This window comes from Pelodiscus sinensis, chromosome 1 (assembly GCF_049634645.1).
Source record: "Pelodiscus sinensis isolate JC-2024 chromosome 1, ASM4963464v1, whole genome shotgun sequence".
NCBI lineage: Eukaryota > Metazoa > Chordata > Testudines > Trionychidae > Pelodiscus > Pelodiscus sinensis.
Window position 1 is genome coordinate 237,137,475 of NC_134711.1, and position 24,032 is coordinate 237,161,506.

Sequence of the window (24,032 nt, forward strand, 5' to 3'; positions counted from 1 at the left end):
GGATTGTACTGTTGACTTTGAGCTTTTCATCAAAACAAGTGGTTCAAAGTCCCTGAGAGTTTAGAGCTGATCTCTATTGATCCTGTTATGGAGGTTGCTGGAAAGGGCCTATGTCTGAACCCTCTGCTCTTCCTCCATTGTTTATCTTGCTTGACTAGTTGGGCGAAGTAGCAGCCAATTTCTTGGGGCCTGTAGTTTTTTCTGGATACAGCTGGGATATCATCATTGGCAATCCCCTAATTCAAGGATGATCTCTATCCCAGATTTGCATTTGGGTCCTGAGATGACTCAGGACCCCAATCCTGGAACCACAGATCCACCCACAGTGAATACAGACATTTCCTGCTAAGTCAGCTGCCTACTGGGAGAAAGTTCTTTAATTTTCTTTCCTTCTCTCTCCTTCTATTCAGATTAAAAGGCAATGTATACAGACCAGAAATTTAAAGATCAACTTATCAGAGGGGTAGCTGTGTTAGTTTGAATCTGCATGCATCTGACGAAGTGGGTCTTTGCCCACGAAAGCTTATGCTCCAGTCAATCTGCTAAGTCTATAAGGTGCCACAGGACTCCTCGTCGCTTTTAAAGGTCAACTTAAGAATCTTTAAGGCTATGCGGTCCATTTCCTCTGAAAAGAGCAATGACCCTTCAAAGGGATGTCTTGGAAGATTTGTTGTATAGGTTGAATCTGGGACTCTGGGCCAGCAACACCCATGGTGTGGAAGGAAGAGCCACAGATGTTGTTGGACAAGAGAGACCCAGAGGTGAGGTGCAGAAGTCAACTAGAAGTCCCGTGAGTGCTGGGGAGCCCCAGGTGAGCTGGCAGAAGCTGGTCCTGTGGTAGGTGGGGAGTCCAGCCTTGGAGAGCCCTAGGCTGGGGAGTCCTGTGGCAACTGAAAGGGATCCTCGGTCCTGACCGGGAACCCCAGCAGCAGTGGAGCCAGCACCGTCTGGGAGGAATCCCCAGTTCTGACTGGGAACCCAGGTGGCAGCTGAGCCAGCGGCAGGTGGGGAGAATCCTCAGCTGGAACCGCAGTGGAAGTGGGGCCAGTGACGGCAGGCAGGGAGATCCCTGGGTAGAGAAGGGCCAGCAGGGGGATCCCTGGCAGGAACAGGAATGGTGCTGGCCAGAGGGAAGCCCTGGCCCCGATCCAGAACCCGAGCGGCAGCAGGGCCAGTGAGAAGCCCCACTCTGGCTGGGAACCATGGTGGAGAGGGGCTGGTGGTGGCTGGGGGGAATTCCAGCCAGAGGAGGGAGCCCCAGCATGAGGCCAGCAGGGGAAGGGAAATCCACACGCCAGGGATGCCTATAGCCCAGAGAGGAGCCTTGACCTCCTGTGGTTTGGGACCACTCAGGTTCCGAGGATGTTGGACCAGGTAGGTCCAAACTGTACCTCACGAAAAAACCCTGAGGACTGTCACTACAAGCCCCTGTGCATAGCTACAGAAGTGGCCATTCATCTGGCTGTGGAATCAGCAGCATCGGGAACTGCTTGATAGAAGGCCAGTGCCACTGTCTTCCCTTCTTCAATTAAGGATGAGAACTCTTGTCTAGACTCCTGGGGGGACAACAAGTCCTTACGGATTCCCACATATTAAAATTATAGCTTTCTGGTTCACTATGCAGAACTCTAGGAGACCGTGGAGTGGGCCTTCCAGCCAAAAATGTCCAATATCTTTGGTTTTTTTGCTTTGGGCATGGACTCCATTTGACCTTGTTAATCCCTTTAGTTGGCAGCCTCCACAACCAGAGACACGGGGAGAGAGTGCAAGAAAAGATACACATATCCTTTATCCAGTAAAAAGTATTTATATTCTGTACATTTTACCATAAAAGGGATGGAAGGAAGGGTTTGCCATAGTACCCTGACTGGGTCCATAATGACCTCGATAAGTTGGAGTCACTCTACAGGGGCCCACAAAATATCTAAAAGGCTATTTGTTGTCTCTGAACACCTCTGTCTGTATTCCCAAGTTTGGGATTACCCACTTTAACAAATCGTAGTATGCTTTGTGATCATTTTTGTGGTAGACACACCTCTGCTGTCAACACCAGCTTGTCTTGGGAGGACAAGAAGAAGGCTATGACAAACTGAGGAATCTGTCAGTTCTTCAGTGTCAGCAAACACTACTTGCGGTACTTCTTCCTGAGGCTTTGTGCCGGGCAGAGGTGAAAGAGAGCTAGTGAGGTGCTTTGGTAAGAACTGGCTGCCAGGCCAGCCTACTCAGAGACAACTTTTGTTCCCCCATCAGCAGCCCTGTCAATAGGGTCTGTCAGTGCTTCACTGTCCCTTTTGCCTGGGGACAAAAGTGGTAGGGAGGTTAAAGCCCCTTAAATTCCAGTTCGCCCAACTGCCCTGGGCCCTGCGTTTTGGGGGCCCCGGGTGGCCCAGTGGACTAGCAGCAGACCTAGCATTGGCAGCAGGAGTTATGCTCAGCCCCACATTCACCAGGGGCAGTGGGACACAGAGCAACCCAGCCCTAGCCTGTTTCACGCCCCCAGCTCTCAGACATGTTGCTCAGGGGAGGGAGCTTGAGGGAAGGAGAGGAACTGCCCTTCACACTTACTAGTGGCAGGAAATGGAGTGACATGGTTGAGAGCCGGGTCACTCCACTTCCCACTGCTGCTTCCAGTGAGTGTTGGTCTGAGTGCTGCTGATACTAGAATAGGCCCCCCACTAATCCCCTGGGGGATTAGTTGTGTCACTTGGGGGAGGGTGTGGAATGGGTGCAGAAAGGAGGCAAAGCAGGGATGGGAAGAGGTGGGTGGGGATGGTGCTTGGGATGGATGCAGGGATTGTCCTGGTTACCTCCCATTGTCGGAAGACAGGATACAAGCTAGATGGACCTTTGGTCTGACCCAGTATGGCTGTTTTTATGTTCTTAGCAGGGTGGGGTTCAGGTGGAGGGTTCTGTATGGGGGTTCTGGTTGCAGAGAGGAGAGATTCATTGGAGAGGTTAGATGCACAGGAGTTAGGTGGATGGGGGAGCAGCTTCCCATACAGTGATCCCTCCCTCCATAGCTGAACAGTGATGAGGGCAGGGTGCTGTGGAACCTCCTGCAGTTTTGGGAGGATTCTGGGAGTGGGTGTGGCCCAGCCCCAGTTGCTCCTTGAAGCGGGAGAGGAAGTCCTATCCTCCCCAGTCTCTAGCCCAGACAGAACTAGCAGCGGAGCCAAGCACAAGGTAGCGCATCTGCTACGCCCCCCACCCCTCAGAGTGATTTATTTTAGTGGCAAAGCAACAGGGTCATGCTGCTGGAAGATCATTGTTTTCTGTAGAGAACCAAAACAAATCTGTGGGGGATATGAATTCTGTGGACACAGAGTGGTGCAGAATTCTCAGAGGAGTAATTGTTTGACCTGATCAACCTTTAATACTGGTAATGATAAATGAGAAGTAAACAATAAATTAAGAATCAGAGAAGCCAGGCTGACTCGTATAGCTGGCAGTTTGAAAACAAAACCAACCCGCCTCCCATCCCCCCCCACACCTTTTTGCTTGTAAAATGAGCAAATAATTCATGGAAATAGTTAACCATGAAATACACACCTGGCATTTTTAGTCACAGAGTAGAATTACACTACAAGAATTGTTTAAGAATAGAAATGCATTTCTTTTAAAAGGAAAAAACTTAGAAAATGCATTTCTTAGAAAATGCATAAGAAGTGCATAATTTTAGGAAAAGTTCCAGAAACAGAGTCCTGAAATGTCCGTTCCTAATTTTCTTTAATTAGTTAAACTTCCTTTAATTAGTTAAAAAAATATTCACCAAGAATGCTGTCTTATCTATCCTGTAGCATATCCATCTACATGAAGCTAAAAATATTTTGGGGGAAACTACATTATCTTGCCTCAGACTGCAGGAAGACGGTGCAAGCTATTGCGTCAGGCCATACGTCCCTCATGGCAGATACACAGTAGCATTCTTAAATTTGGTACTTTAACATAACCATAAAAAACCATCTGGTGGTTCAAAGGGTTAAAATCAGTGTGAGTGCAGACGAACCTCATAAAAGGGAACATCTCTCTCTCTCTCTCTCAAAAAAAAAATTCATGCAGACGACAAAGTGAGGTTATCACATCACTCTGCAACCCACCTGCCTCCTCCCTACTCCTGTTTCCCCCGTGCTCGGGAGCTGGTGCTGCCATGCCACGGCCTCCCTCCTCTTTGATGCTGGGGGAGGGGGGAGGGAAGAGCTGGGGCAGCCACGCCATAGCTTCGGCCCCCCCCTCAGGGACCAGAGGGAAAGAGTGCAGGACCTGGTGCAGCCTCAACCCACCCCACCCCACCCCAGGTGGCTGGGGGAAGGAAGCCAGGGCTGGCACGGCCTCAGACCTGCCTAATGGCCGGGGTCAGGGGGGTGGGAGGGACAGGACTAGGAAGAAGAGGCAGAGCCAGGGCTGCCATGGCTCTGCCTGGCCTTCTCTGGCAGCCAGGGGGAGAGCCAGGGCTGCTTACCCCCAGAGAGAGGAGGGTTGGTGAGCATAGCAAACAGGGGGCATAGCCCCCTAGTTATCTATTAAGATACTTCTATAGGCATTTTAGAGCAAGCGGGCCTGTGGAAACATACAAGAACAAGTAAGCACCAATAATATTCCATGCTCCCCATCAAATTAGTACATTATAGAGTAATGGCAGTGCTCTTTTTTCTATTTTTGTCTCAGGTTATCAGTATGAAGATCAATCATTTTGAGAATTTATTATAGGCTGTCCTCACGATCAGTCCAAGATATGTTCCATAAAATATGTACTTATAACATAACTTAAAGCGGGGAATTTTTTTCCCCCACAGCTGACTTCCATTTGGACTAATTGTTTTGGGGAGTTTTTTGTGTGTGACTTTAAGGGCAGGGAATGTGAGTACGTGTAGAAACACATCAGTTTCTACAAGCATCAACAACTTAAGTGTGGAGCACATGTATACTAGGGCGACTTACAGCAGGGATGCCCTGTACAAGCCATTTTTTAACAGTGCTGTCATTGGCACAATCCATTGCACCTACCTTCTTTATCTCCTCGGGCACACCCTACAAGGAATCTGGATACTAAGGGTGTGCTGGATAAAGACAAACAGGTAGAAATGAAGACGCTCTGTGTTGGTCTAATCTGTAGTAAATGTCCCCATAGTAAGCCAAAAGCAATCATCAGAAGTGTCATGTAACAGGGTCCTTGCAAAGATATCTTCCACACCTTGAGGATAACACACACAGAAATTTGTATTGTATAATCTGAGGATTGATGAACGTTACATTGATTTTTATGCAAATAAGTATTAAAAGAGATCCATGTGAATTTGGGCTGCAGAGCTATTCATAGAATAGCCCATCGCTACACAACTCTAACTAATTGGTAGACAGTATCCAGTGTTGGGTGCCTCATTAGATGAATTAGACAACCTGGATGGAGTTCAACGAAGAGAAATGAAAATAATTTTAGGGCTAGATGGCCTGACATAGCAACTGAATTATACAAATACCAAGTAGGCAGAGGAATTATTTAGCATAATGCAAAGGATTATAAGTAGCAATAATGGAATACAATTAAGACAAACAGTTAAATATCAGGAAAATCCTCTCAAATGTGAGAGCTAATATGAGAAATGAGAAACCCCATTCCCCAAAATTATTTAAAACTAGACAGAACAAAGCACTAGAAAATATACTGTAGCTCAATCCAGCAATGGAAAGGTATGGACTAGTACATGGTTTAATAGGTCTTTATATTTAACACCTGTAATTTATGAGTAGCTAGTGAAGATAATTTTATATTATCATTAAACTGATACCCATATAACTGTCCACATATCAGTAAAATAGACCTCCTTTTATGTGATCTCACCGACTTGCAACCCTCAGTCTAAAACAAACATAAGCCATGCAAAATGTGTCTTTTCAACTATTACTGTTATTTGTATTACTGTGCTAGTTTTAATAATTTATTTTGAAACAATATATTTTCCATTATTAAAAATAATGTATCTTAATCTTTAGGGCTGTCAAGCGATTAAAAAATTTAATTGCGATTAATCATGTGTGCCTCCCCTTTGAAATGCTGTGGCAGCGTTCCAACGGAGCAGTGCTGCATGGAGCCCAGAATCAGCTAGAGTCCCCAGCTGACTCTGGATTCCATGCAGCGCTGCCCCTTGGAAGCGCCACTGCAGTGTTTCCAAGGGGCAGCACATTAGGAGCCTGGGATCAGCTGGGGACTCCAGCTGATCCCCAGCTCCGCTGTTGCAAAACTCCTTTGAAGCGCTGGAGCAGCACTTCAAAGGGGCTCCGCTTGAACTGCCCTTTTGCAGTGCCATTTTGGTGCTTTAAAAGGACAGCGCATTAGGAGCCTCGGATCAGCTCAGGACTCCAGCTGATCCCTGGCTCCGCTTGCGCTGCCCCTTTGAAGCGCTGGAGTGGCATGTCAAAGGGGCAGTGCAGCATTAACGCCTGCGATTAATGCGTTAAAAAAATTAACGTGTTCATCCTGTCCTGCGTTGATCGCAGGCGTTAACGCAGGACAATTGACAGCCCTATTAATCTTACATCATAAAATTAGCCGCAGTTCCCGATTCTCCATATTAAGTCAACTTTTCTTTAATATATTTATCCCCTTTTTGTTGAAGTCTGACTGTCCCAATATATAAAATAGTTTATTCTATGGTATATGCCTAACCAAGGGCCAACTGGTTCTAACAACGCATTTCATTCAGTACACTTTTATGTTAAAAATCCATCATGTGGGGCACTGGTCTCCAACCTTTTCAAGAATATGGACCCCTTTTCAATCTATTAAAATTTTATGCCCCCTTCCCCCAACAGTATAGCTGTGCCTACTGTCTGCACATCCCTCAGCACACGCTGCTTCCCCAGCAGCATCCTTCAGCCCACTGGAGAAGTAGCATGGACTGACTGATGTGCCGGCTGCCGGCATGAAGCGTCTCAGTTCAGCTGCAGGGAAGCAATGCAGGTTGCAGGACGTGCTGGCTGAGAGAGGATCCACACAGACCCCTTACAGTACCACTGTGAACCCCTGGTCACAAGTTGGGAACCACTGATGTGGGGTTAATACATTAACTATACCTTCCAGGACACATGCCAACATCATAACACTGTGATGTCTACAAAATCGATGTGAAAGGTTGACTGGTAAGCATCACCCTTAACCAGTGGGAATTGGAGTAGCTCCCTGCATCCGGAACAGCGATTGTCTGCAGCAGGCCCGGGTGCGTCACAGGCAGCCCCTGCTTGCAGCGTGTTGCAGGCAGGGGCTATTCTAGATGCCCAGCACAGTCCCTGTCCATGGAGGCGCTGGAGTAGTTCCCTGCCGAAGCAGCTCCCCTTAGTTAACCCGTTAAACAAAAATTCAACTTTACGTTTAACCTGTTAACCAATTACACAGGATTTTACATCCCTAGTTTACAACTCTGCAACTGGATTCAAACATCACAATATTACTGGATTGTACTGCAGTAAATGTGTGTGTCTTAATTTCCTGGACATCATGAACAGTTCTGTAAAAAAATCAAAAGGGATATTATAATAGGCTCTAGGATAACATTTCTTTGCATTCTTTCTCCTCCACCTGTCTCCTCCTTCGCTCCCAATATCTGAGGAAACAACCAGAGATATTTCTCTTACTTTTAAAAATCATGGTCAAACAACATTAAGATGTATTGCAGACAGACTTTTAAATGCTGAAATATCGGATAACTTCAACCTCACCAATCAAATTTGAAATGCATAAGTTTTACAAAAAATACCTTTCTTAGCCTTTCAGGGGAAAACTCCAGACCAACTAGAAATAGAGTGAAGAACACACCAAACTCTCCTAATGTCTCGACTTGTACAATAGACTGCAAAACAAGAATAATAAAGGTTTGGTGTACTAGTTTGCTTACTATGATACAATCACATTTACATTCCAGTTTTAGCTATGCTGTATTATGGGACATATAGGATGGTAAATATACAAATTTTTAGACCAGTAGTATCCAAATTGTAGTCTGTGGAGCACTTTCTAGTAGTTGCATGGTGCTGGCTTTCTGTTCACAACTATTTCTAAAGGTGGCCAGCTCTTTTGCACAAAGATTAATTACAAAAAATAAAGAACCTGAATACCTGCCTCTTTCTAGGGTTGTTGCTATAGAAGGAGTGGTGAAAAAGGAACATATGCTACCCTCAGGAATAGGAGCCACTAGTCATCAATAGGAGACAAATGTCCAGAGGAGTGGTAAAAAAAATAATAAAGCAGCTGGGGAACATTTCCAGAGAAGGAAACCAACCAGCAAAGAAGCAGGTGCAGAACAAAGACAAGGGGAACAGGTGGCAGAGAAGCATGTACAGGGTGCAGCAAGAGGAGAGAACAACAGATGGTAGGAAGAGATTAAATGAAGAGCAAAAGTAGGCATTAGGGTTTTTTCTACAAGTGACTGTTCATTAGATAACTAAAAATAAAAAAAATCTTCCTTGCAGCAACTACTAGAGCAATTACTTAGAAAAGTGACTGGGAACAACACAGATGATGGCCTGTGCAACTGCAAAGTGGTGTTGTTCTGCAAGATAACCTCTCTATTAATATGTGGTGCATGTTGAAAATTATAGCAGACCTCTGACCCTGTTCTAAAACATCTTTATTACTAAACAGTCAAAATTTTAAGCATGTTTCTACTATAAGTTTATGGACATTATCTTTTTAAAAATTACATATTCATTTACTGTCTTCTTTCCAATTTTCAATCCCTCACTGTAATAGGGTGCGCTCACCTCTCATGAGTGCCCCCTGACTGAGTATGACTACACTCATTCAGTTTGTGGTGGCTCTTCAGTGACTTGGCCCTCCGGCCAGGAGACACACTGTCTATATGTAAAATAAAGCAAACCCCTTCTGGGGTACATCTCCAACAGAGGCCTTTTTCGGTGCTCTCTAGTGTCTGTTTATCCCCACCAGAGTGGAAAAACTAGAGTGGTGACCCAGAGCTCCTTCCTTGGACGCAACGTCTTTACCCTCTTAGGGCCTTTCTGGTCACAACTCTCCAGCTGGGCTGCTACACTTTAGTTATCCTTTTGGGATACCTGGAAGTCCAGGCCTCTTCCCACAGTGTCTAATAAGGGGGTTTGAAGGGACCACCTGGACCCTTCAACTCTGGGTCCCAGCCCAGGGCCTCTGTATATAGCAGTTGTCTGCCATGTCCATTTAAATAACTATGTCGCTGCTATAACTCCCTGAGCCACTTCCCCATGGCTCCAGCACATTCTTCACCCTTCCTTGTGGGCCTTTTCCCAGGGAAGTCCCAGCAAACAGCCCACAGCACTATCTGCTCTTCTCCAGCTCTAGCAGGGCACTGAATTGGCTCTGGTCCTACAGCTCTATATACACTAGCTTGCTGGGCCCTGATTGGCTGCTTCTCACATAATTGCTCCAGGGAATTTAGAGGACTTCTCTACTGCTTTTTTCTAGGGCAGGGTGTTGCAGGGCCACAAAGCCTCCAGCAGAGATTCTTGGGGCCTAGCTCTCTGTAATTAGCCTGGGGGGGAAACCTCTCTCTGATTTAAAAAAAAAATTGAAAAATTCTGTCCTTCCAGGGTGGAAAAAAAGCTCGAAAAAGGAATGAATGCTAATGGATCTGGAATCAGAAGGCAAATAAAAAGAACATATGATGCAGTGTCTTTACAATTCTATGATTTTCTGGGGCCTGCCTCATGATTTTTGAAGAATGAAAGTTGACAATACTATAAATTGTTACAAAATTATTAAAGCAACCCTAAAAATGAAGGCAGGTATAAAAATATACAAGGCTATGTCTACACAGCACTGTTATTTTGGAATAACTGACGTTATTCTGAAATAACAGTCTGCATCTACACTACAAGCAGTTATTTTGATATAATGTCGAGCTGGAGGACTTCTTACTCTGACTCCTGTAAGCCTCATTGTACGAGGAGTAAGGGAAGTTGGAGGAAGCGTGCTCTCCTAATTTCCTACTATGTAGACTATTTCAATTTAAACTACACAATTGACAAAGCTCAAGTTCAGTAGCTTATTTTGGCTTTACCCCTGCTGTGTAGACGTGCCCCAAGAGTCCCACTCTCTTACCTTAATGCTGTTTAATCCTGATGGTCCCAAGAGTACTCCACAAATGATGTATCCAAACATGGTTGGCAATCCTATCATTGTGCACAGCCAACCACATGGCAAAGATAACATTCCTATCATCACAATATCCTAGCGTATAAAATTGATAAATATATTTATATAAAAGTAATGTGGAAATTAGGTGAAATTAACAGCTATTCCTAACCATTACATTTAGTGGCAATGTTCAATGCATGTTTCAGATATGACTGAATGAAGCTTCAAAACTCATATGGAGTAAGCAGCATCACTGCCACTTGCACATTAAGAAACTAAGGAAAAGAGCTGTATATTGTAAATTTAATAGACCTTGCCTGTTTTTGAAAATGAGATAACAAAAAAGTAATTTCTTTAAAACCTGTAACTATGTTGTATATTAGACAACTCTGGAAAGCTGCTTTCAGCACACAAGTCAAATAAAGATCTGACACAAAAATGAAATAACGATATGTCAAAAGTTTTTGGCTCAGAGGAGATTTAATTCTGCCATGTCTCTCTTTGACCTAATGCAATGAAGCTTCCGTAAAAGAGAAATACAAGGAAATATTAAAGGAAGAACTAAATCCATAATAATAAAAAGTATCAGCCAGAAGTAGCTCATATTCCCAAATGAAAACCAATTGTGGCAAAATAATTCAAAATGAATAATGTTGAGAATGCTAATGAACCATGTATATCAAAGCATTTATATTTGCAATAGTAATGAGACCTTCCAAACTGGAGTATCTGAAATACAGAAACAGATTTACATTCTAAACTCTGGATTCATCAGTCTGGAATCAGTCCCTTGCAGAAAAGAATGATGAGGGTGCAAAGATTGTGCATCACCACCATAGATTCATTGGAACTGCTAATTGATCTAAAGATTGAGGGTCCTGGTACAAGAGGATGCTCTAAGACCCTTTTAGGCAATGGTTCACAGTCCTGATGAAAGGGAACTAACAAAAATGTATATTTGGGAGAGACAGAGCAAGACCAAGAATCCTTTACACTAAAACATTTATGCATTTGTCTATTACTTCTGCTGAAAACTCACATGAGAATAAATTATACAAGTTTTCCAGACTGGTATTATCAGATGGTAGACATTTTTAATTTTAAACTACAATCTTAGTATGTACAATACAAAGGGCTGAAAGGAGATTAGCGCCTTTGTCTTGTCTGACAAAATTTATGTTAAAATATTTAGATGATTTGCTTTTAAAAGTTATAGATTGATAAGAGTTTTCTGAACATGTAACATTGAGCAATGCTAAGTCTTTGATAAGGGAAGATAAATGGAATTTGAGAACTTTTCCATTTACCAAATCACAATAGACAATATTCTAAAAAAAGTGTAACAATTTACCTTTATGAAATGGTGATCAGCACGAGGGATGGTAGAATCCCTGGGCTTGGTAAGTATATACTGATTGTTTTGGGAATCAATAAGCATGCTTAGACCCAAGTTATCTTCTACTTCTCTTTTTGAAATATTTCTCTTGGAGTCTGCTTCATCTTCTTCCACCCTTAACACTGCTTCAAAATTAACACCTCTCACCTGGCAGAAAGAAAGCATTTCTCATGAGAGATTGAGATTGTTTTTGTAAAAGTATGTTTTTGTAAAAGTATGTTTTTGTAAAAGTATGTTTTTGTAAAAGTATCTGCTTTTTATATAACAAATGTATAAACAAGTTCAAATATTGATTAAATATTGAGGGTTTGTTGTAATAAAAGTAATACAATTAAGAAATTAGGGAATAAAGACATTGATGAGCAGGCAGGGGATATCAGTGTTGGAAGGGAGGCCAAGTGTATAACGCGCCAGATTGGAATTCAGGAGAATTCTATTCCTGGCTCTGCTACTGATCTATTGAGTGACCTTAGGCAAGTCACTTAACTACCTGTACCTCAGTTTCCCATATGTAAAATGGAGATAAAACTGATCATTCTAAAGCACTGAGATTTACAGGTGAAAGACACTACATAAGCACTAACAACGAGAAGTCCTGTAGCTTTCGTGGGCAAAGACCCACTTCATCTTTGCCCAAGAAAGCTTATGCTCCACTAAATCTGTTAGTCTATAAGGGGTCACAGAACTTCTTGTTGTTTTTGCAGATTCAGACTAACACAGCTACCCCTCTGATACATAAGCACTGGTATTAATTGAGTGTTAAGGAGCATCTGCTGGGCCAATATTAAAACATTTGGATTTTGTCTCCTAAGGGAGTATTTATTGCATATGGATTGCACATGACAAAGTACTATTTGCCTATTTTATGTGTGTTTGCTGTTCTCTTGTATAAGAGGCTTAACAGCATTATTTTCCTCTCCTTTTTATCCACTGGTTATATTTGGATGAAAACAGAGAACTGGTAATCTAAACATAAATTAACAGTGTTATTTTCCTTATAAAAGTGTGGTGGTAGCTCACTTTGGTAAAATTACATGTTTTGGTTTAAGAAAAACTACAAGAAAATATTGAATGCGTCCTGCTAACCTAAAGTGGGATACTGAGAAGACTTCAGATTGGAACTTTATTCCTTCTCCCCCAAGGACATAGTGTGAATATGAATAAAGAAAAGAAATACATTAGAGAAAAAGGAACAATACATTGGCTCTTGCCATTTAGCAGGAAGTGTAGCATGAAAGGGGTGTGCAGACAAACCTGGCCTCCTTCCACACAGCCTGACTCCATAAGGAGGTACTACTACTAGCAGGGTAACAGAACACAATGCTGTTGCCAACACACCATGGTCACTGATGCTCCTGCAGAACCCCCAACTACAAGGATATCCCAGCCTAGAGTAGGGAAAAACATAACATCTTGTTGCTTCCCAACAGGAGGCCTTCACAAAGGGGGCTTATATAGGCCCCATCTGCCTCCTAAAAGGCAACTTCCTGTCCCCCAGAACATAACTCATGAACTGCACAGAGTACTTGCCAGGAACTGCAAGCCAACAAAAGCCTTTCCCACCAGAATAAAACCCTTCCAAAAGTAGAAGCCAAGGCCAAAAAGCTGTATCCTTATGTTAAGATAACAGCACTGACTGAAGAAACTCTAAGGCATGGAGAAATGGAAGCGCTCCCTACTTCAACACACACACCTAAGTATTATTTCTTTCTCCCAGACCCCCCACAGCCACATAGTCATTGCAAGTAGCCCAAGAGACTGAAAACAGATTAAATTCAAGTGGAAAAAAAGCCACTGCAAACTCAGAGAAGTGTGTCATGCCCTTACCTTGTACACTATTCCTTTTTCCAGACTGTGAAACCTAATTTCAAGGGTTCTCCTTCTCCCATTATGTTCTCAACAAAAATGGAGAAAACAAATCAGAAATAAAAATGGAGACTAATTTTAAAAGGGTTATCCTGAATTCTGAGAGCCTAGAGGACCCCAAATAACATTGTGCTAGAGGACAGTGAATGTTATGTCAACATCATGACGTACAACCATGTTCCACAAAATAAAAGCGACAATCATGTTTAAAATGTCCAGTCCAAAAGAAAACATTTGCTATGATAAGGAAGTGGTAAGGAAGATGATTGACAGTACCTACTTCACGGCAAGCAGCAATACTAGCACTAAATAAACTATTTCTTCTGTGGAATTCGGAGGACAAGATACATACATAATAAGGTTGAATATTTTATATTTGTCACTAAATTACTACCACGATTACATCTGACATAAAAGCAATGCTTAGTTCATATTAAAAATTAAAGTATATGAATTAAAAAGCAGAATGATTTCTAGAATGTCACTTAACTGATTTGTTATCATCAAAGGCATGTTCTTCTATTTCTTCTTCCAGCCTATCGGCTGCTTTTCTAACATCTTCAAGAATTTCATCAAGTATGGACAGGCTTTTATTTTGATGCTGCATGTTCTTAAGGGCTTCAACCTGATGTTTTTCTGCTGCTAAAAGTTCAATATATTCTGTTTCCTCCTGTTGGATTTTATAGCAAATAAGAATGAAGTTTTTATTTGATCTTTCAAGTGAACACATTTATTAATACCTGTTTTAAAACAAACCATATTACAAGAATTAGAACTTCATAGCAAATTTTATGAAAACTCTGAGCCTTTAAAGTTGTTTTTCTATCTTTTAATTTGTTATTCGAAAAGTCTCATCCACCCATTCTTACAGTTCCTCTGTTCTTTTATAACATTTAGAAGTAGCAGCAAAGCTGAGGAGCAGGGAATATCACAGAGGGGACACCTTAAGAAACTCTGTACAGGTTGGACCTCCGTGGTCCTGTCCCCTCAGTACCTGACTGGCCCCGAACAAGGGAATTTGCTGGACTAGGGGGCCGGCCTCCCAGTCCCATGCTACTATGCTTCCGGCCCCAGCTGGCTCCCCTTGGCTTTAGCCGGCAGTGACCCAGAGCTCCTGGCTATGCAGTGACACCCTCAGTCCCAAGATTCCCAGGTGCGCTGCCAGACTTCCCTGCCATGGGGCTCCCCTCACTGCCAAAGTCCCCTATCCCAGGGCTTTCAGCCACACTGCGGGACGCCCTGTGCTGCCTGAGTCCCCTGCCACCATGCTCCTCCTGCCACCTCAGCCCCTTGTCCCAGGGCGGATTCCCTGTGCCTGGACTTTCTGGTCCAGGAACATCCATGGTCCAGTCTGGACCAGAGAGCCCTGGTTTAAGGGGTACAACCTGTACAAGATATATTAATTCCAAAGCCAAGTGCAAGTGAAAAAAATATATTTTAGCAAGGCAGTCAGAGCACTGTGAACTGAAATATGGCTTCATTAACTATTAACAAGCAAACAAATATAATGGAAAATATGCTGAAAGTTCTATAAACCTCTATAAAAATCAGGAAATAGTTAAAAAGACCATAATGGTGCCACCATGAACAGAAAAAACAAACATATCAAATGAGTTCATAAATAGGTCAGGTGAGATTTAAAGCATGCTTTCAAACAGATATTTGCAGGTAAGAAAATATTTCTCTTTTTCAAACCTATAATGCTTATTAACCAAACAGTTAACTTTTTTCATGATTTGTGGCTAGGTGCTTTAGGGTGGTAACTGGAATTTAAACACAAAACAGTACATCCAATTTATTTGATTACACAAAATAACTTTAAATGTTTTGGATAAATCTCTTATCACAACAAGCATCACATTTACAACTAAATCATTTATTAAAACTGCGAGATTAACTATAGCCAGTGAATTAATATTTTAAATTTAGCCTTGGGAAAAATTTCAAATATGCCTAAGTGAAAATGAAAGAAGCTTAACTTCCTACTCACCTAGGTCAATTCAAAATGTCTCTCAAATTGCTTAGGCCCATCTATTGTGCCAGATTTATAAAGCTTGACTTCAAAAGTTAGATGTTTCTCCCTTGATTCTTCATATAGAAAAGCAGACTTTAACTGTTTTGATAAAGGCTCATGGATTTAGCATATTCATTTTAAAATAAATGTTTTAAGAAATTTTAATAAGTTTAGGCCTTAATATATTTTGTATTAAATTAATATTTTGTTTAAAATAGGTTTTTTTTTTTTTAAAAGAAAAGCTTTTTATAATTTAAATGAAATAAAAAATCCAATTTAAATGTTAAAAAATTCTGACTTTTTCCCAAAAGAATTATTGATTTTAATCCATTCTCTTTGTAAGAGCACAAACACTACACTGAGTTTCTTTGGGATAGGGAAGAAAAGGAAGGTGGCACAGAGAAACATTTTTAAAAGACTGAGATGTATTAGCCTAGTGAAAATAAGAATTTACCAGATTTCTGCTTTTATCTGGATCCAGAACACTAGTGATAGCCACTTTCTGGACCTTAATGGATATGACACTAAGAACAAGTGTAAAACTTTGCACTGCATTTAGCAGAAGACATGAGCAGTTCTGAGGTTACATTGTTCTCCCTTTGATGAAAAGAGCAAGTTCAGCCAATTTAGTCAAATAGGAAGAAATCATTAATACCTTGCTGGATGGTTAATGTTTGACAACAATCTGTTCAGTGCAATGCTGTCACCGCAGATTATCCCTTTAAAACTCTTTCTAGGCAAACGGGGACTTCTAGATATGATGAAAACCCTGGCCTTGGTGTACAGATTTATTTATTAACATGTTTAGAATTGCCAGATCCTACAGTCACAATGGAATGATGAAAATTACGCTTTGCCAGGTAAAGCTTTGACAATGTTCCTAGAATAAGTGGAGTTGTGATGAAAATTGACAGCAAATATGGCCAGGCAAAATATCAATATCTTTAGCTCTTCTCTGTAGTCCCTCCGTAAAGAATATTTGCACTTTCATATTTTTCCTTGACGCTGTATGCTTCCCATCCCTTTATACCTCTCTGCCTGAAAGCATTATTTGAAGGGTAAAAACCATCCTCTCCCATACTTCTATAACTAATGCACAGACACTCTTCTTGGACAATGATGGACAGGAAAGTAAGGTGCCTTTAACATCCAGGTAGTTTTTCCTAGCAAGAGGAGAAATTCATGCCAACTCCTCCCCTATGTCAGAACAAACTGGAGGGGAAAAACACTCAGAGTAACTGTGGTAAAGAAGTATACAGGGCTATAAATGGAAAACAGAGATTAGCTACAGATGAATAGTAATACAAAAAGATCTCTGATCACTTGAAAGACAGTTAGCTGCAACTGGCTCTTGATCTGATTGAGGAAGAACTTCTGCAATATTTACAGGGGGAGCCTTTTCTATTCCACCCACCCACACCACAACTATGCAAATTTCCAAATGCTGCAATGGAGCAGAAGAATTCATCTGCAAGGAATGGCAGGCAAGTCCATGAAAAGAAAATGTTGCTTCAAAGCTGTTGCTTTTAACAGACTTAGTCAAAAGCATACAACATTGCACACACTGCACAGTACCTCATATTGGATGGAATGAGACACCTGATCACAACATGGGAGAATCTGCACCAGTATTATCTGCACTTCAAAAGTTTACCAGACACATACTAGCCACAAGACTAAACACTTAGGCTATGTCTACACTACGCTTGTTTTGCGCAAGAAATATGCAAATGAGGGTAAGCGTGGAATATCACGGAGCCTCATTTGCATAATTAATGAGTGACCGCTTTTTGCGCAAGAGGCTTTTGCGCAAAAAGCAGCCATCTACACTGCTCCTTGCACAAAAAACCCCTCTTGCGCATGAGCCGTTCTTCCGCATTTTTTTCAGGAAGAACGGCTCTTGCGCAAGAGGGGGTTTTATGCAAAAAGGAACAGTGTAGACAGCTCCTTTTTGCACAAAAGCCTCTTGCGCAAAAAGCGGCCACTCATTAATTATGCAAATGAGGCTCCGCAATATTCCACGCTTAGCCTCATTTGCATATTTCTTGTGCAAAACCAGCGCAGTGTAGACATAGCCTTAGAGATAATTATATAAATTCTGCAGGACCTATTAGGAGCACCAGCTATGAGCCAAGAAACAGAAAATCACAACCTCACTTTACTTCTAGATTATATCAAACCCATGTCAAGCTGTTAAGAAGGTGCCCTTTCTAAAGGATCCCATCATCACCAGATAAACAAGGAAACTCTTCAGAGGTTTAAAAAAAAAAAAAAAAAAAAAAAATCTTTGTTGGCATTCTAATTTGGCAAGGAATTATTTATCAACAATGGTGGGTGTGAAATCTCTAGTTCTTTATTGTTTTATGGTCACAACTTCTCTATTCTTTATCTGTATGGTTCTTTGATTGTTTCTGTCTGTTGCATAATTAATTTTACAAGATTTAAATCAACTAAGGTGTAGTGTATGAGTGGGTAAAGAATTATTTTGCAATAGGTTAGGATTGATGAAAGAATTATTTTGTAATATCCTGGGGTACGTCTAGACTACATGCCTCTGTCGCCAGAGGCATGTAGATTAGGCTACCAGACATAGTAAAATGAAGCGGCGATTTAAATAAATCGCCGCTTCATTTAAATTTACATGGCTGCTGCGCTGAGCCGACAAACAGCTGATCAGCTGTTTGTCGGCTCAGCGCGATAGTCTGGACGCGCGGGTGTCGACATCAAAGGTATTTGTCGACCACCCAGGTAAACCTCATCCCAGGAGGCATACCTGGGTGGTCGACAAATACCTTTGATGTCGACACCCGCGCGTCCAGACTATCGCGCTGAGCCGACAAACAGCTGATCAGCTGTTTGTCGGCTCAGCACGGCAGCCATGTAAATTTAAATGAAGCGGCGATTATTTAAATCGCTGCTTCATTTTACTATGTCTGGTAGCCTAATCTACATGCCTCTGGCGACAGAGGCATGTAGTCTAGACGTACCCTTAGTAAAATGATTGGTTAAGGTATAGCTAAGCAGGGCTTAAATTTCACATATAAACTGTCGTCCAAGAACGTGACCAGCTAAGAAGGAAAAAAGGAGGACGAGGAAAGACTTGAAAGAACTCACCCCCAAGATACAGCCTGCAAAGAATCCTCTGCAGAACCGTAACTCAGACAAGACTGACCTTGCCTGGCCAACAGGGAAAGTCCACCTGCACTGTATGCTTAGTTAGTGAGTGTATTTTTCTTGGTGTGGGGTGGTTGTGCTCAGATGGCGGAGTGGATGGGAGGCAGCTTGGGGAAGGGGGAGAATTAGGACTCAGATGGTGGAGCGGATGCAGGGCAGCCCAGGGGGAAGGGATCAGGCTCAGATAAGCTACTATCACCGTTGCCAAACAGCAGGACAGCAAAATGTGTAAGTTCTTCATCGAGTAGTGTCCCCGAGGGTGCTCCACTCGAGGTGCTGGGCTCGTCCCAGTGCCACAAACCGGAGGAATTTTCTGTAGCAGTAGCCCCCCTACCAGACTGCGCATGCGCTACTGCCTCTTCGCGCCTCTCAGCTGAGCGCAGTCCGGTCCTGTCAGTTTCTCTCCAACCATCCACAGCCGCAGACGGAGTTACATTAGGCTCCCTTTGCCTCTCTGAGGGGACGGGAGATCTCTTAGTTAGGCTTTGTTTTTTTGTTATTTGTAGATTAGTTGTTCCAGTTATAGTTGCAGATTAGTTGTAGTCCCGTTTTCTTTAAAAAAAAAAAAAAAATTTTTAAACTGTTTTTCTCTTCTGACAGTCAATCCGTGCCTAACTGGCATTGACCTGACTGAAATTGACTAAAAAAAAATAAAAATAAAAGAAGTAGAAAGGGGAGAGCAGAACGACAGGATGCCAGGATCACCTGGATTCAAAAAGTGTATTCAGTGCCTGGAGGCTATGCCGGTCTCCAATGGGCATTCCCACTGCGTGAAGTGCCTCGGGGACTCATGTCCCAGCAAAGTGCAGCCATTGCACAAATCTGACAGCTCGCGCTAGAAAGGATCGCGAGCTGAGGCGGAAAGTCCTTTTATTCAACAAGGCTCTCCAGCCTCCACAGATCTCCGAGCCGCGCTCTGCAGATGAACATCACTGCACGAGAGATCTCCCGTGGGATCCAGAAGACGCCTGGCAGCAGAGCGGAGAAGTCGGGGTCCTCTGGCTCTTCGCCGAGGTTCCCCACAGACAAGTCGGGCAAGGGTCGCAGCTCCTCAGCCCCTTCTGTAGCCAAAAAGGGCTTGCGAGTGGAGTCGGTGCCGGCCACGGCTCCAACGGCCACTGTGGAGCCGGGAGGGGAAGCCCCAGCATCAAGACGTTCTGCGCATGCGCAAGCGCAGCCAGCTGTACCAGCACCCACAGGACTTTCCCTTAGTGCTGTTCCATGCTCCCTGGGGCCGGAGGCACCGGCACCGAATACAGCACCACAGCAGGAGACTCTGCCAGTGCAGCCTGAGGCCGTGACGTCATCACCTGATCCAGCGGCACCGAGCCTGAGCTCTGCAGAGGATCAATTAACAGAGCCTCCCTTGCTGCCTATCTTGCTGCTACTAGCAGCTCCCCAGCCTTCCTTCACTTCCTCAGTGTCATCTAAAAGGCAGCACAGTTCTGCACGGGTCCAGACACCATCGCTGACACCGGACCGTATGACCCTCTCGCCTGGACCTGACTCACAAGCCTCTTTCCGTGCTGATACCCGTCGTCATCATTATACACCTCCCAGAGAGCACTACTATAGGTCACCTCGTCGCTCATCGCCATGTCGATACTAGCGGGACCACTATTCGCGGTTTCCTTCTCGCTACTCCAGGAGATCCTTATTGCCACGGTCTCCAAGACGTACAGGATATTCTTGTCGCTACGACATGCTCAGAAGACACAGCCGATCTCCATGCTATGACAGGCGGTACGACCAACATTACCACGAGTGCTCTTCCTTTTCGTCTCATCACAGAAAGCATTCATAGTCACGTTCACCGCAACTGTCCCGTCCTGAGTCTCCACACTCTCCAGACGAGTCTGCACGTTATGTCGCTCCACCGTCCTCTGCTGGAGATGTGGATTCAAGCTATCAGGAAGACAACCAGAACCACACTCCTCATCAGGAGCAGCAGTGCCCTGATTCTCCAGCACACCACTCCTCTTCGTCGCCTGATGATGGAGTGGACCCCGGTGACTTGTCTCCTATGGAGGACCACAAACAATTCCAGGAGCTCTTCAAAAGGGATGCTCAATCCCAGGACATCCAGACCACGGATGTGCAGCAGAAACAGCATCAGTTGCTGAAGAATTTACAACCCTCCCAAAAGTCAAAGCTCACCTTTCCCTTTGATGATGCTATCTTAGAGGTTGCCAATGACATCTGGCAGACTCCAGCTACATCCCTACCAACTAATAAGAGGTCGGACAAGAAGTACTTCATAAGCCAGAAGGGTATGGAGTTCCTGTTTACACAACCTCAGCCCAACTCCCTTGTGGTGGACGCTGCACAACAAGAGTAAAAATGTCCCAGGCCAAGAATGCTTCTAATGACAAGGAGGCTAAACGCCTGGATGTCTTAGGCAGGAAAATATATTCCTCTGCTACGTCAGCTCTGAGGATTTCAACAGCTATTCAAAGCTGGTCCCTCTATTTGAACACGTGCCTGATTCCAAGCACCAGAGTCTTAAGGTGGTAATCTAGGAGGGCTATACAATCGCCCGAACAGTCTTGCAGATTGCGCTCGACACAGCTGATGCAGCCGCTAGATCCACAGCTTCAGCCATAGTCATGCGTCAAGCGTCTTGGCTGCACCAGGCCGCTGTTCCGAAGGAGTTGCAGGCCAAGGTGGAAGATTTGCCTTTCAATCGCCAGTTACTCTTTTCCCAGTCAACCGATCAGGTCTTCCACTCGGGTAAGGATACACGTACAACTTTAAAAACACTTGGAATGTACACACTTCCCTACAACCATAGAAGAAGATATGTTCCCTACAATAGGCAAAGGCCTTTTTCTTATGCGATACCTCGAAACAAGCCATATGAACAACAGAGGCCGAGACAGCGCCCCCAAAAGCGTCGTCAACAGCCTCACAAAGCGTCCTCCCAGCAGCAGGGCCAGCAGCAGGTTTGATATGTTGATCGAGGGTCTGCGGACCACCCCTTTAACAGAGACTCCAAACATCACACAAGGAGTGTTCCATCATCATATCAGGCCCTATCAACATAGTTGGGCTCTCATATCCACCGACCGGTTGGTTCACAATGTAATCACCTCAGGATATGCCATTCCCTTCACTTCTCTTCCCCCTCCCTCCCCATCCCTTTTCAGGGACTCCTCTCACGAGGCTCTTCTTCACCAGGAAGTCTCTTGCTTGCTCACGTTAGGAGCAGTGGAAAGGATACCAACTCGCTTTGTGGGAAGAGGATTCTATTCTTGTTACTTCCTCACCCAAAAGAAGTCAGGGGCTTGGAGGCCTATCCTGGACTTACATCGACTCAACCATCATCTCAGACGACAAAAATTCAAGATGGTCATGTTAGCTTCGATCATTCCTGCTCTTGACAAAGGGGATTGGTTCGCGTCCCTCAAACTTCAGGACGCTTACTTTCACATAACAATACATCCTGCTCACAGAAGATTCCTTCATTTCATAGTGGGATCCGACCACTATCAGTACCATGTACTACCCTTCGGTCTCTCGGCGCCCCACGAGTTTTCTCCAAAACCCTGGCGGTAGTGGCGGCTTACCTACGGCACTTCGACATTACAGTTTTTTCGTACCTAGACGAGTGCCTCCTGAAGGCTTCCACTGTCGACGAGGCCACAAGGGCGGTGTCCACCACTACCATTCTGTTTGCAGCCCTTGGACTCATAATCAATCTAGAGAAGTCCTTCCTGATGCCAACTCGCGACCTGGAGTTTATTGGAGCAAGACTCAACTCCCTGACCGCGAGGGCATACTTGCCTCTAAAGAGGTTTCATCTCATGCAGGACTTGGTGCAGTCAGTATCAATTTCTCCCAAGTCCTGAATACTCACCTGTTTACAGTTGTTGGGGCATATGGCAGCTATGACGTATGTGGTTCTGCATGCCAGGCTTCATCTTCGCAGTCTTCAACATTGGTTGTTCACCGTGTACACTCCTCGGATGCACAGCACATACAGGGTGGTTTTGGTGCCAATGCAGTTCCGGACTTCCTTGGCATGGTGGGACAGCCCCAACAATATACTGGTAGGGGTCCCCTTTCATGCCCGCAAACCAGCACTACAGATCACAACAGATGCCTCCCTGCTCGGCTGGGGCGCTCACCTTCAGGAGCACCGGGCGCAGGGTCTCTGGATGCCCCAGGAATCACTACAACATATAAACTCTCTCGAACTAAGGGCAGTCTTCAATGCTTGCACATCATTCGAGGTCGCTCAATACAGATTCTCACCGACAACATATGCATGGTGTATTACGTCAACAGGCAAGGAGGGGCACACTCCCGCTCTCTTTGCGCAATCGCCTGTGGAATTGGGCGATTTGGCAGGGTATCACCATAACAGCAGCATACCTTCCCAGCAAGGACAACGTGATTGCTGATACTCTGAGCAGACATTTCCTCTCACAACACGAGTGGGAGTTACACATCGAGGTGCTCCGCCACATTTTCCAACACTGGGGCTTCCCCAATGTAGACTTGTTCGCCACCCAACACAACAGAAAATGTCATCAGTATTGCTCACGAGCGGGCATCGGCAAAGACTCCTTGGGGGATGCCTTCCTGCTGGACTGGAGTCGTCATCAATTGCTGTACGCCTTTCCTCCTCTTCCACTCGTCCCGAGAGTTCTAGAGAAAATAGCAGCAGACTGCGCAACAGTAATTCTGATAGTGCCTTTCTGGCCCCGGCAGACACAGCTGTCGAGAATGTCGGTTGCCGAACCACGAGGGCTACCAAGTCTGTTCAATTTACTGTCCCAGCAACACGGCACAATGCTCCACCCAGCCATCGAACGCATGCACCTGACAGCGTGCAACCTAGCTTGCTCCAAGCATCCGAGCTCTCCTGCTCTCAGGACATGAGGCACGTGTTGATTAACAGTGGGCGGCATACGACACATAAATCCTACCTCCATATGTGGCATTGTTTTCAGTCATGGTGCTTGGCAAAGGATCTTGACCCTCTGTTGCTGCCTATACAACAGATCCTTGACTATGTGATGCAACGGGAATGGCGATTTCTTCCCTAAGAGTGCATCTAGCAGCAATTTCAGCCTTCCGTCTTCCGGTGGACGGTCATTCTGTGTTCGCTCATCCTATCACCAAAAGATTTCTGAAGGGACTCGGCAATTTATATCCAGCCCACAGGAAGTAACTCTCTTATTCAGAGTAGCTTCACAGATGCTATTTAGAACTAAATCTTTAGGAAAAACTGATGTTTTATTTTGCTAGTAGTTACAAATAAACAAATCTTTTAGAATAAGATTAAAAGTGTCATTTCAAGTGAGCTTTTAAAAATGTTTTTAGCCTTTTTGTAATAAAATTGGAGACAATTTCTAAATAAGTAGTTTTCGATCAAAAACTTTTCATTTCATTTATAAAAAATGTCAGAAACATTTTGATTTTCTAAATTCATTTTTTAAATTAGAACAATTCACAAA

At 43.9% G+C, this 24,032-nt stretch overlaps 1 protein-coding gene across 2 annotated transcripts in view; it reads right to left on the reverse strand.

Moving 5' to 3' along the window:
* The window catches only part of SLC9D1 (solute carrier family 9 member D1), a 65,135-nt gene that overhangs the window by 25,272 nt on the left and 15,831 nt on the right, over nt 1-24,032 (reverse strand). For both annotated transcript variants that reach the window (XM_006138936.4, XM_006138935.4), the window contains exons 3-7: nt 13,873-14,052; nt 11,472-11,663; nt 10,085-10,213; nt 7,752-7,844; nt 5,005-5,191 (exon numbers count right to left, since the gene is read on the reverse strand). In XM_006138936.4, coding sequence (XP_006138998.1) covers nt 5,005-5,191; nt 7,752-7,844; nt 10,085-10,213; nt 11,472-11,663; nt 13,873-14,052 — 781 coding nt within the window. The remainder of the gene's footprint in view (nt 1-5,004; nt 5,192-7,751; nt 7,845-10,084; nt 10,214-11,471; nt 11,664-13,872; nt 14,053-24,032) is intronic.